This window comes from Rousettus aegyptiacus, unplaced genomic scaffold (assembly GCF_014176215.1).
Source record: "Rousettus aegyptiacus isolate mRouAeg1 unplaced genomic scaffold, mRouAeg1.p scaffold_m13_p_7, whole genome shotgun sequence".
NCBI classification, from domain to species: Eukaryota; Metazoa; Chordata; class Mammalia; order Chiroptera; family Pteropodidae; genus Rousettus; species Rousettus aegyptiacus.
This window is the reverse complement of record NW_023416310.1, coordinates 53,050,372-53,064,891: the sequence shown is the minus strand read 5'-3', so window position 1 is coordinate 53,064,891 and position 14,520 is coordinate 53,050,372. Positions and strand designations below refer to the sequence as shown.

Sequence of the window (14,520 nt, the reverse complement as noted above, 5' to 3'; positions counted from 1 at the left end):
AGTATCTTAGTCTTTCATTAAGAAGTTTTCATTCGTTTACATTAAACCAAAATTGTTGATAATTCTTATGTATCAGGTTTTTCAGGTTTACCTCATAATTTTAGAAAAGCAGACCAATTCTCTGGACAAACATCAATAAAGGATATTCTGTGATCCTGAAATATTTCAAATGAAGAAGAACACATTCTCCTAACTAGCCTTCCTTAGAGAAGCTCACTGAAAGACTACAGAATAGATTCATTCCACATATGCAATGACTTTCAGTCCCAATGGGAATAAAGACTGAGAAACAGAGGAATGAAAATATCATTTTCATTTCTCAAGTTTAGATCACACTTGAAGAATGTTTTTGTGCTATGGAATTCTTAATTCACATAAAGAATAAAATAAGTAGATCCTTTGTCCAAAGTTGGTTAATTGTAAGTAAAGAGGGCTTGAGTTATCACAGCTTTACTTCCTTGAAACTCCATCCCCCTGCTTTCAAAAGTAATGTTTACAGTGAGATAGATTAGGTTAGAAAGCAAAGTTACTCACCATGGAAGAATCACCGCTTCCACTCCCGATCGGAGCTCCCTCAGCACAGGTTGGGAGGTGGGTAGAAAGTTGACTAGCCCTGCCCCCATCTATGACATCACAATCTACCTCATAAAAGGTAGTGAAAGTGCTCTGAACTCCTGTCTGATTTCCGAGAGATACAGAAAAGAGAAAGTGAGAGAGAGAGCAAGAGAAAAAAAAAACGTACCCTACTGGGAAGGGATTAGGGAGGTGGAAGAGGGAGTGGGTAATTGCGAGAAAGAGGCATATGAAGGAATTAGGTGCTGAAAGAGATAGGTGGGCCTTTGTGATATTAAGCAGCCCGGCCATTAGGATTCCTCATTGGCTCTATTGAACAGGTACATGGACCATCTGGGAGAAGGAGGATGAAGAAGCACCCTGCCTTTTCAGGCATTGTAGGGGGCAACTGTAGTGGGTTAAAAGGGGAGGAATCCCCTATTTAAAGCATTAAAGATCACCAAGAGAGAAAGCAAGGGCTGAAGCTCTTAAAGCCTGGAACGGTGCATGGGGAATCTCAGATGTCCTTCTTAGAAGTTCCATTGCCCTGCTGGGTGACCTCTGTCAAGCCCTTGGGCCTCTGCACATCCAGCCAATCATGAGACTCAAGGGATACTTACCTCTTTCATTGGAATCACAGAAGGACTAACACATCCACTGTTGCTAGTACTGCAACTCTTTTCCTTGGATTGTGTGACAAGCTCAATTTAAAAGATAAGCCAATAACCAATGCCTGTTTCTACCTTTAGAATTTTTACTTCTTAAAATGTTATCTTTGATATAAAATATTACTGACAATCTTGGCTAACTGTTTCATGTATACCAAATATAAATCTAAAGGGTGTAATTAGAGCCCACTGTCAAAACTGGAGAAAATCAAATAGCATGATTTCTATGATCATACAGACCCTCCCTGCACTGCCACTGTCAGAGGTCAAATTTAAGTAACAGTGATGCTAAGTGACCAAACATTTTTTGTTATGTGCAATTCTGCTATGGTCATATAGTCATAGCTTTGTTTAATATCTGAGTCCCCCCCCCCCTTTTTTTTTTTTTGGAACTCAGCTAAGATGGGAAAATAATGTGGAGAGAACTAAGATCTTTTTCAAAATGGAGATTCAGAACTTTAAAATTATGAACTACTCAAAGCTGTCAAGTGGATATTATGATAAAACAAAAGGAGAGGATGATACTAAAGATCAGGCAGCTCCTGAGAGCATCTGCATGAAAGCCAGATTTCTCTTTCAGCAGAATATATTTTAGTAAAAGTAAAGATTCAAAATAATAGCTTGTAATTCATAGCATAGTAAATGGGTAAACCCCAAAGTCTGTTGCTATATGCAGATAAAGAAAATTCCCAATTTGGAATTATTTTCTTATGTTTTAAGCCAATATAATTCTATTTCTAGTTCTATCATTCTTAGCTCACTAAACATATAAGTGAGGTAATCAAAATTTAAAATCAAGCCAAATTGGCAGATTAGGGAGTATTTTGAAACAGAAGCTACTAAATTTAAACTAATTACAGATTTGGCAACATTACTCTTATCTTTTACTTCAAAATAAATGCTAAAGACATTTAAAGAATGTCCTAAGAGAATTAAAGATAACAAAAGAGAAAAAATATCTGGCAAATAATAACGAAATTTTTCCTATATTTGACTTTTTCTGTACTTATTAGAGGAAGCAATACTCTCTGTATATTTTTAATCTAATTTCCATTTTCAATAATTCTTTTAATTTAGAAATCCATATTTTATTTTTTTGCATAAGATTTCCCAATTAATGGCCTTATAAAGTCATACTGTCTTCCAATTTTTACATATTGGGTCATTGACTAGTTGGCTTATCCTTGCTTTTTTATGCTTTATAACAATCCCATTTGATTTTAGAAATTAGACGTTTCCTGATTTTGCCATTGCAGAAAACTCATTTACCATTATTTCTCAGTTTCAAAATGATTATTATGTATTAGAAACTTATTTCTGTCATAATATCTTTTATACAAACTTCAAAGGTAATTATTTTAAGAAAAATGATACAATTGCCCATTCTTCCAATACCTTAATATTTTTACTAAACAAAGGTACACTTCTATGTTATTAGGATAAAAATGGAGTTAAACAGGTTTCAAATATTGAAATAAAATAAACTGGAAATAGATTATAATCTATTATTTCTTATTCTCCATTGTTTATTTAGAAATGGACCATGACTTCAGGAACCCAATGCAAAACTAGGCTGCATCAAAAGGATGCAGAGTGATGGACTGTGCTGACTTTTTAGTATGGTTGATTGTGATAATGTCTTTAGTTATATTAGTTGAAATAACAAAACTTTACTTAGCAGAGAATGCAATGCCAGGATCAGATAATTTCCAACTCTTCGTAGGATATAGCCTCTTGACATTGTTTATGAAAACTAAGTCTTACTACAATTATGGACTCAATGCATACTTTTTATGACATCCCATAAATTGATTGATTAGCCCTTCAAGACAAGAAATGAAGTGATCGCAAGATTTCAGTCAAGAGATCCCTTATTGAAGTCATGATTATAATTCTACTCTGACCAGAGAGATGTTGGATTGGGTTTAAATTTTTGTTTGTTGAAAAAGAAGTTTCTATGTAGCTTCTTAGTGAAAAATAGGTGAGAAAAGTCAGGTGGCATAATTAGCACATGCCAAAAGAATAACCTGCAGATGTATTTACAAAGTAATTCACCATGGAAGTCATAATCAGGAAGTTGGCATGCAATTTGACCACAATTTGCTATTGAAGAGAGATACCTCAGCAAAAGAGAACTGGATTTTGATAGCGACAGATTTGAATCAGGAATTCTTAGATAAAAAGATTATATTTTGAGTTTGTTTTAGCTTGGGTCTCACTTACAGACCCTTAGGATTAAAAGAGTACATGGTTCTTAGGAGATGATACTGATGAACTTCTCCATGATATTGTCTCTCAGTTGCAAAATACATATGCAAATGGAATGGATGAAAGAGGTCAAGAGACAACTTGTATGGATTTGATAGAACATCTAGCCAGAGTTACAGGAAGTCAAGTTCATTATCAGCAAAGCATCTGTATAGATGAAGGTATTCAGAGAAAAGCAATAACATAAGATATATGACTGATGATGAAAGAAAAGATTAAAGTCTAAATTAAAGCTTGCCTTCAAGAAAATAGGATTAGTATAGAATATTTGAAATGTATTTATTGTCCAGAAAGAAAATGACTGTTTAAAATAGATTAAGACAATGTGTTCTGAGGCAGAAAAAGATATCTGAACAAGGAAAACTCCATATGGCCCATCCAGAAGTCATTCCTATTTGTAAGATACATGGGCCATAACATGACACATATTCCTTTCCTAAGGGCTGTGATCAACAAAGCCATATTTTATAAATCATTTAAATGAAGCTGGAGAAAGCATTTGACAAAATAATCTGTAGGGGGCAGAATATAGACAATAGTAAGTTAAACACACTTTCATTTCTAGAATATAGTTAACCAAGAAACAATGAATACACAGAGTTAGCCATCAACAGACATCCTGATATCTAGCTGAGAATACTGAACAGTAAGGTAATAAACTAAATGAAACAAAAACAAAAACAATAGACTACACAATCTAATAATAACACAGTTGACAGAAAAACTTATCCTTTTCAGGGAAATTATTTGCTATGAGAGATAAAGGACTTTGAATGTTTTCACCCAACCAATATTTAACACTATGGCTTTTTACACAGCTGAAACACAAAAAAATGTTCAACAAATCAGAAAACATCCTTATGTGAACAAGAAATAAATACAACTCTTTGAAGTTCTGATTGTTAGTCTGTCATTAGAAATCAGAAACAAAAAAATGGAAACACTGACCTTTTTCTAGAAAAATATTGTCAGAATTTTATAAAATCCAGTACGGAAAAAATCGTCTCAGTTTTGCTATGGGGTTTCTTTATTTCCTTTATCTTTAGACATTTGAGGTAATGCAAAAATGTACACAACCAACAACAAAATCCCCACATAATATTTAGTATATGGTTTTACTGTTGATCTTTTTAAATTGTTTTTTATATCAACTTGTTCACCTGTTAACTTTTCTTCAACTGCCTTCAGTAATTTTTGAGACATGTCCAAGTAGAAGGAAAAAAGGTCACAATGGATTTAGATAACCAATTCAAAATAATGTATTTCTAGACTAGAGCTGACTAATCGGAGTCTAAACTGGAAAACCAGAAAGCAGGAACTGAATTACAGATACTGTTTTTAAATAAAGGCATTCACTCAATATTTTGGATTCCCATAATTATCTGGTTCAATTGATGAGAACAGGTATATCTGAATTTGCTCTCACATATCCAAAAATTGTAAAAAAAAAAAAAATGGAAGGAAGTAGTTCTGAAGACACCACTACAGATATTAATTATTTAAAACATTAATAAACATCTTAGAATAAAATTAGACAATTATCACAAATAGACAATATCTCAAAATTAGAATACTGTCTCATGGGAAAATGTTATATACCAGTACTTCTTAAATAGGTTTGTCTGTGTTTCATATATTAAAAGATATATGCACTCATTGTTCCTCAACTATATATCTCCTATGTGTTTAATTTCTAAGTTTTCACAAAATATTATCCTTAATTGGCTGCTAAATAATCCTCAGAGTATTAACCAAAATGTAAGGTAATAATTGCTAATAGATTAAAGTATGAATTATTTGCCTTTTTTAATTAGAGGCTTTCGAAACTTGAAAAATCTTCTAAAACCCAAAGGAATGAAAATTCATTGACTGAATGATAGGTAATAGCATTGACATTTCTGAGGAAGAAATATCTGAGGCAGAAATGTCTCTCCTTAAAGTCACTAACCTTTTCTACTCTCAAGTAATCATGCCCTCAGTCTAAAATAAAAACTCCTCAGCTCACAAGTTCAGGTGATGAAATCAAACCAATCCACTGAAGAGATCCACATTAGGTAAATCCATGTCTTCTTCAGTTAAGGTAAAAAGATTTGTTTGGTTCATGTCCCAGTTCTGCCAAAATAGGGTTTGTTTTCTTATATTAGAATGAGAACATTAGAATATAAAGTATTTTTCTATGCATAAAAGGATTCAGTAAGATAACCAACTGGTTTAATTCCATCACCGAATAACTAATTTTATCCCAATAAGTAGAATTGATTATATTAGTAAGTTTACGGTCACCATCATAGAGTATGTAACTGAAAAGCCAGTTCTTATAACAGAGCAGTATACCATCCTCCTTTGCACAGACTATTTGAATTCAGGGAGATACTTACACAGGTGTGGTACAACAGACAGGCACAAGTTTCCTATGATGACTGACACCCAAAAAGATTTTTTACTTTTCTTATAAAAATTTCTATTTCCCATGCATTCCAAAATAATGCCTTGAGTTTAAGTGTCAGTTTTATAACATTAGGAAAATGAATTTGCACTAAAAATGCACTTAAAGTTATTTTCTCTGAAGGGCTGCATAATTTGGATTGTGTAAAAATCAATGATGTGTATATTGATGTGAATGTGACTAAAGAAGACAGTGCAAGAATCAGAATTTAAATGGTTAAAGTTTTACTGTGGTAACATATTGGGGGTAGACTTTTGGAAGCAAGATTGAATTATTCAACAACCCATCTTACTAGCAATATTTATGCAAAGAACTCCTGCTACTCTACAAGTGTTAAACATGTACTTAATTTTCTTACTGTTAAAGAGTATCTCTACTATCCCTATATCCGGATTTGTAATCAAGTTTATTTTAATCTTACTCTCTTTAGAGCTAGACTCTTCTACTCTCCCTAGATGAGGAAAAGTGCTTTAACTCAAATTCTTAATGGCCTACCCTCTGAATGGTCTTGATAAAATTCTTTGGAACTGCCGTAAATCTGCTAAATGTATACCCTTTTGTTCAAATGAAGCACAGAAATGCATTCCAAACCCAAACTGAAATAGCTAGCAATTTAGATTTTTTTCCCTATTACTACTTTGACCACTGGAAATAATAAAAAATTGACAATGGGCAGAATCAGAAGATATATATTTTTTTTCTTGAAAATGTGTTGCTTAAAGTACAGATCTACAAAACTAGTTACATCGCTTGTTTCAACAACTGATTTATCCCATTACAAAACACAACTTTTTAAAAATAGAAGTAAAACAGAAATTTCCAAATAAAATGCAATTCTCATCTCAACAAATCACCATTTTTACATATATGCATATATAGAGAGAATATATAAGTATATATTATATATGGCATTGTACAAATAAATCTCACATTTCTTTTTTCCTAAATTATATTGTTGTCAACCATTTGTTAGGTTCTTGATTATTGTTTATCTGGAGGTAAGGGAGTAGATAGAAAATCAGGTGTACTTGTGTGAAAATGTGTGCAGATCCACATACGTACCTTTACTTATATGCCAATGTCATGTAACATTGATTTAAATATTATTAGTTTCAGTATTATAAACGTATTTATTGCCATGATTATTCATGATTTTAATTTGTGCTCATTATTTAATGAGGAGAAACATAGGCAATAAGAATGACTGTGATTTACCTCTTATTCTCCAATTTTCTCTTTACCAATTCAAATCTTACTGGTGTCACAAACTGTACTTCCTCATCTTGTCAAACTTCTCTCTATAACTCATTTGAGAGGGATTCATATTTGGAAAGGAAGGACTTAAATGGAAAAGAATAAAAATGTACATTAGGGCAAGTCGCTCAGTACTGCAGAAATAGGTTAGGGCTCCCTTCAATCAGTTTGAGGACTTAGGGAACTAATATTCCTCACAACCAAACTGTTTATTTTGTTAGTGCAAAAAAAGATGTGTATATGCAACAAAATCTATTAAATTTGTAGCAGTTTCTCATGGAGTCAGCTCTAAGTTATATCAGTATCCCTCTATCTCTGACCTAAACATTAAATTCCTGTCTAGCACAGAATTAGTGCTGTGTTCTGTCTTTATTGTTATCATGGGGCTTCTGTTGTATTTGAACTTTTAAAAAAGCTTGAAATTTTCAGTTTTATTAGGATGCCTGATGTTCAACATTTTACATTCTAAAATCCTTCATTAATGTTTCTAATCTCTTAATGCATAAAGTAGAATTTTGGAGGTAGCTAAAGATAATGAAAGGTTTTAGAATGGGTTTTATTTCTCTTGAGTCATGTGTACTTCATTTTTATATTTAAAAGAAATCATTAAATCCTCTGAAAATCAATGAACAAATATTAATTAAAAACATGATAATCAAATATACAGGTAATTTCCATAACATGACACTGGAACTTATTTGTATTCAAAATATATTTACATATATTAAAAGTTTGCCTCAACGTTTCTCTCATGATAAATATAATGCTGTCAAATTTAAGGGATATTATCTGCACTAAACAAATTTATGATATGCTATGGTTAAGTTTCTCTCCTGTTTTCTCCTTTCTGTCATACTTCTTCCTCCTGTCCTTCCCTCCTTCCTTTTCTTCTTCATTTCTTTGTCCAAAGTGCATGTAAACTGGCTTAAGAGGCTTAAGAAGCAAACACTAAACTAAGCAAACAAAGCTGGTTTATAAACCAAGAGGCTGTTTAATCTTCTGTACTTTAATTTCCTTTACTTTCACTTTAACATTTCTATCACTGTATTAGTTTTAAAATTTTTTGTTCTTTTTTCCATTATACTCTTAGCAACCCAGTTGAACTGAACTGGCTCCCAAATGCGTCTATTTTAAAATTTAATAAGAATGGCACCTTTTGGCTGTTGAGAAAAGTTTAAACCAGTAACTTTAAAGAATTGATTGCCAGCCAGAAAAATAGTGGTGCTTCTTAGACAGTAGTTGCATGAATGAGCATATGTCCACATACATCCTGAATTGCTTTATTTCTTTAGTTCCCGAACATGACTCATAAAGAGCATTTGCCTGCATTGTCCCCCATGACCTGTTGAATTTTCCTATGCCACCTCTCCATGAAAGGCAGACACAACAGAAGAGGCTTTTCCCAGTTTCTACATGTAGAATCACATAAAACATACACATGCCGACATGATATATAATTGTGCACATGTACATTTTTAACATATATTCATCATGCCAGCACAAGACTATAAAAACATGGCTCTGGGTTTTGAAATCCACATCATTTTTCTTGGTAAAATGAAAATAATCAATACAAATCTCTTTTGTTTTCTTACAAACTTTGACTTTGAACAAGTATATCTTCCTAGGGGCTTTCATGTATTTCAGATAAGAAGCCACAGCTTTGAATCCCATGTACATAAATACATGGAAAAAGGAAAGGAAGATTCAAGTAGTTCTTTTTTTTTTTTTTTTGATTATGCATTATACTACAGTTGCTTCTCCTTAAAAATATAGCAATTTTGTCATGCGAGACAACAAAATAAATGGGACCCAAAGTATGGGTGCACTTTCTTGGCAAAATCATTGAAAATTTGTGTGTGTGGGGTCTCACATGCTTGACTCTTTCAGAACTTTAAATGCAATCAATTGTGGCTATTTTGCAAAGCAAACATATTGACTTTTTTCTCCATTATCCATCAGTGAAGGAAGATGAAGAATAGGTGGAGGCAGAAGTGGTAAAGACAGCAGACTACAGATGCAAGTATGGCACCAAACAGCAATCAAGCTTGAAAATAATCATGAGGAGGCCAATAGCAGACCCATAACTGAGCAATATATAGCAAACCTTTGTAATGCATTTGACTCAGAATAATTATAAAGTTGTATAACATTCCTCTAAAAGAAGCCTTCTCCCAAAGAGGATTTATGCTCTTTGCCAGTAAGACTCAAAGAAGGAAACAGGCTTCTCGATGGTGTTCTCAATCTCAAACACCTCTGCAAATGCCAACAGTGCAAGTGATAAAAGCCAGTGATGGTTTGGACTACATCTAAATGAGGAAAAGACGATGGAAATGAAGTTCTGGAGCAGTGATGAGCAATGGGTACTGAGAGGAGGATGGAGAGCAACTCTGCCAGTAGACTGTTGTCTAAATGAGGTTGTGGAGTCTGAGATCCACAAAGATGCTTTGCGCATCTATATAAATAATAAGATTTGGAAAGTAACAAATGAAAGCACACGAGGCAAGCTAAACAAAAAGCACTCAGTTCCACAGGTGCTATATACAGATGAACATGAAAGCTGAATGGTATGGGAAACTATACCATCGAGGCCGAAGATAAGAAAGGAAGCAAGGGAGATGCAATGTTTTGATCACTTCTTAGCAGAGAGAATCTTGGTATATAATTACCAACTTTGCAGAAAGGACACATTGCAAGACAGATTACACTTGTCGTTGAAGAATGTTGAAGCAGGATCACTTTGGAAATGCAAAGAGGTGACTATGCTTTGGAAAAAGGCACAAAATAGCCAACTTATTAGGCTTAGGTGGGACTGCATGGACCAGGCTTTCCAGATGGCATCTCCATGCAAACCAGATCAGCTCTTTTCCCAGCTACATTTTCTGCAAGTCAAACAGTATAGAAACTAAAGGATTCAAGAATGATTTTTCCACTCATTTTTATCAAATACTCAAATCGATGAATTTATGAAAATGGCTTGGGGAAGAAATGAGGTTTGTGACCAGTCTAATTTTCACGAGGCATTTACTATACTGATAATGTTATGTTCCTTGTAACGCCACACTTAAAATGGCAGCATCGTGGTTGACTGGGAAAAGAACTAAAGGTGGCAGAGCCACACTTCTGAATTTGCAAATAGTTTACAATAGATGGCACCTTGTGTTAAAAGAAAGGGACTGAAGGAGGAGAAGAAGCCAAGATGAAGAACCTCAACATACATTTGGAAATCTTGCCAAGAAATCATGATCCTTCTATTCATTGAATTACTTATTTCTTTGCATTCGATGAAATGAACCAGATACTTATATTTTCATGAGAAGGGAAACACTGGAGCAATTGAACAAAGAATATATAATTGTTAGTGTTTGACAACTATGTTAGTTTTTGGCAACAGCACATCAAACTGTATTAAATTCAAACATTTTCTGGCTCTTAATGGTTACTGATAACCTAGTATGCATTGGAACCTGATGAATGAATTCCTATAGTTTTATCATCTCTAACATGTGAACACAATCCACACATAGAGAGGCTGGCTCCTGAAGAGAGAATGAAAATTACTAAGGCTAACAAAGGGGAGTAGACTCACAATGAGTAAACATACAAAAGCCCCAAATAATTTTAATAGTCATGGCTTAGCAATGAGTTTCCAGACTATGCAATTAGTTTCCTTGTGAAGAATGGAGATTTTACAAGGTTAGTATACACATGGGGTAATTGGAAAATCGAATTGCTCTTTGTGAGTTATTGTAAGGTCTGGAATAATGGTGATAACATTTATTTTAAAAATACCTCCCTATGAATCACTGTAGTTTGGTGTTTTTAACAGTACTGTTGCCAAGAATTCTTCCCTTGGAAGTACAACAGTGAGAACTTAAATCGTGAAGCCCAAGTCCCAGCTTACCCCTGATACAATGAGTTCTCCTCCCAGATTCTGTACTTCTGCCTTCACCTTGCTGCAGATATTAAGTTGATGGCAATACAAGGCAATTCGTTGAAGGTAGGCTAATAAATCCTGCTTACATGCTGAATCAGGACACTATAAAAAATTTTTTAAAAAGTGGTCTCAGTTAATCAGTACTCTTTAGTTTATATCATTTGCTGTAAAAAGCTGTGATAAGAAAGGTTTTCAGTGCCATATACCTTAATTACAACCACTTAACTAAACTTCTTTAAATAGCATTTTAGGAAGGCCATAGCCAATAGTTTAGAATAGTTAGCTCTACTTTAATAACGTTCTATGAAAAGAATATTGAAGACCTTCCAGAAAGTCTTATTGGGATTTCTGTAGATGTTTATGAGTATTTTACCAGTTGTTTTCTAAACTGTTAAGAAAAAGCTAAATATTCTACAGGTTTTTTCCTAGTGGCTCATTCAACATTCATTATGTACAAAGGTATTTTAACACAGACAACCAGAGAAACACACGCTAGAAAGAAATCACTCTGTGTGGCAATCTGCCATAAGACAGGAGGGAGTTTCAATTCAATTAATCAAAAAAAATCATTTGTTTCCTTTGGCATTCTGAGAAATGTATCATTCTCTAAAGAAAGTCTATTATAGTTTTTGGATTTTCATATTCATCAAAATTTTAGCAACATGATAAGCTTCATTTAAAGACTCTGAGAAGAATCATGATCACTGGAAGAGAAAGAGATGTGAGTAGAATGAATTTGATGCCAATTGAAATAAACTCATAAGAGTAATAATGAAGCTCTTCAAAGGATGTGCCAGAGTCAACTATGAATTCTCTTTGTGACTTAAGTGGGGAGATATTTATTGAATACACACTGGGCTTAGCTGAACACTTCTACAGACACTTATGTGACTCCCTAAAGCATTGTGAGGCTTCAGTGCCAATGGCTATCCAGTTACTGAAATATACTTCTATTGCTTTAAAAAGTTCAGCTCAAGATTCTCCAGGCTCTTCCATTGTTCTGGCTCAATTTGGCACTTGTAAAAAACATATAATCACCAGATCCTTGAAACATTGTAAGAAATAAGTACTTACAGCCAAACCGAAGTATCTTATTTAAAATGAATATGATAAAAAGACTCCAGCTATTTCCTTCAAGCTCAAGAAAAGGAATTCTTTCATTAATACTGTGAAACCAATGGTTTTGACAGAACCATTTACTTAATAAATGACAAAAGAGTCTCTTTATACATAACACTTACCATCGAGGGATTTTTTTTCACTAACAGCATTGATCAAGAAAGAATCCCAGAGATTGTTTTAGATATCTCCCTTGAGGGCTGACAAGTTTTTTGATAGAAATACTTTGCAGCAAATTAAAATGGAAGTTCTATCTCAATGGAAGAGTAATTAAAAATGCATCAGTCTGTATAAAGTTTATATTGGGTACATATCTCAAATCTTCATAAAAATATTTTCCGGCAAAATAAAAGCAACTAATCTTCTCCCTGGTAATACTCATTCTATTAATTAAACTGAAACATTTAAGACACAAATAAAGGCATGATGGATCAAGGAAAATAACTGTTATACCATGGAAATAGGAGCAGAATTTGAAAAAGAAATGTCCTATTCAGAGAAAATATCAGCAAAAATTGCAAGGTGCTTCATAGCTGATAACAATAAGACTGCCACAAAGGGAGGGCTATGCTTACCTTCATCTGTTTATTAAAGGCATCATTAAATAACATTTAAATACTTTGTTGAAATCTCAAAGGACATCAAGAATACTGGGATTTCTGTGTGTGTGTGTCATATGTGGTGTGTTTTCCAGATATTAAAACTGTTTTTGAGCTATGCTTGAAGTTTCAAAATTGTTAGAAAAGAGGTCCAGAAAAGCAAAATCAAAACCAAGAATAGCAATCAAAAGTATTTAACTCAAGTAGCCTAAACATATTGAGAAATAGTTTTAGCCATTCAGATTCAGAATATAACGAAAAAGCCATCCAAACTTCATACACTTTCACTCAAAGAAAGAAGGCCTTTCTAACAAAACTCTTTTCAGAATTACCCATCAATCTCTGGTCACACTACTCATCCCAACTTCCCACAACATTTGCAAACAAAACAAAACAAAACTGTGTGTGTGTGTGTAGATATACATACATACACACATACATGTATATACACAGATCTATATGACATTCTTGGTTGCTGCATTTTTTGTTTGCATGTATGCATGTATATTTTCAAGTATGTTTATTGTCTCTTCTCTCTTCTACATGAATTTTCTGGGATACATAGAGAACTCTGTAGAAAGAAGCTCAATAAATGCTGCAAACTTCAGGAAACTTGCCAGTTGCTACTGTCCTAAAACTAGCAATTTAGTAATGGTTTGATCCCCAAACCCCACAAAAGTTAGCATGGTTCTCAAATAATGGTAATACTTAATGAATTCTCATTACTTTTAAGTGTTTCTAAAAAATTCAAAAATGAGCAAAAAACATTTCCTCAAATTAGCCTATATATATATATGTATATATATAAAAAAATATATATGTATGTGTGTATATAATTAAACATATATAACGAAAATGAGATAATCTGTTGGTGTATTGTAAATGTAATCCTAACAGTTTAATAATGGAGTTTTCTTGAAGTATTCTAGAATCCGGGATGTCGAAGACAGTGTTTAGAGACACAGCTTCATATTAAGGAATGAGGGAGGAAAACTAATAATCAACTCTAAAACCATAGGAGACTAGGGCCCATCCATGGAGGAGAAAGCAATCCTATATCTTTCAATGTCTCCAGAGAGCATCATTGTATCATAGTCTAGTAAGGAAATTCACGCTTATAATGTTGACTCCACATAAATAATAGTTTATATAATATTTCCTATTTCAGAATTTTATATTTTAAAACATTTTTTCTTTTAAAATTGTTCAAACTGTAAATTTCTGTTGTTTAAAGGAATAAGCATTAGTTATCTGGAAAAGTCTATTGACTAAAATGCTCTTACGAGAAATGGAATATTATTGTAACAAGACATATTAGAACAGGATCTTAGAGTTCTAATTCAAGCCAAATAAAATTAAAAGTGTGGAAATAAAATCAAACATTCAAGGTGAAATTGGGAACTACTTTAACCTGTATCTTAGTTCAGTCTAAAAGCATAAAAAGTATTCTGAGAATTTCATTAATCTGATGCCTTTCATTCTGGATTAAAAATAAAGTTGAAATCTAGGGATTCTTGAGTATGTGGATTAATCCCATTTATACTCTGCATAAATTTTATGATTTGTGAAGAGCATCATCACAGTGAGATAAATATTAAATAAAAAGATATAGAGTTCTTTTTCTCCCTCCCTTATTCAGTGTGATTTAAATTTCTGAATTGGAACAGTAAAGATAAT

General features: G+C 33.2%; 1 protein-coding gene across 6 annotated transcripts in view; it reads right to left on the bottom strand.

The window, feature by feature from the left end:
• The window catches only part of CTNNA2 (catenin alpha 2), a 967,153-nt gene that overhangs the window by 27,378 nt on the left and 925,255 nt on the right, over positions 1-14,520 (bottom strand). For 4 of the 6 annotated variants that reach the window (XM_016123443.2, XM_016123447.2, XM_016123444.2 and 1 more), the window contains exons 17-18: positions 11,093-11,227; positions 535-678 (exon numbers count right to left, since the gene is read on the bottom strand). In XM_016123443.2, the coding sequence (XP_015978929.1) occupies positions 535-678; positions 11,093-11,227 (279 nt within the window). The remainder of the gene's footprint in view (positions 1-534; positions 679-11,092; positions 11,228-14,520) is intronic. The other 2 variants (XM_016123449.2, XM_016123448.2) reach the window with 1 other exon arrangement.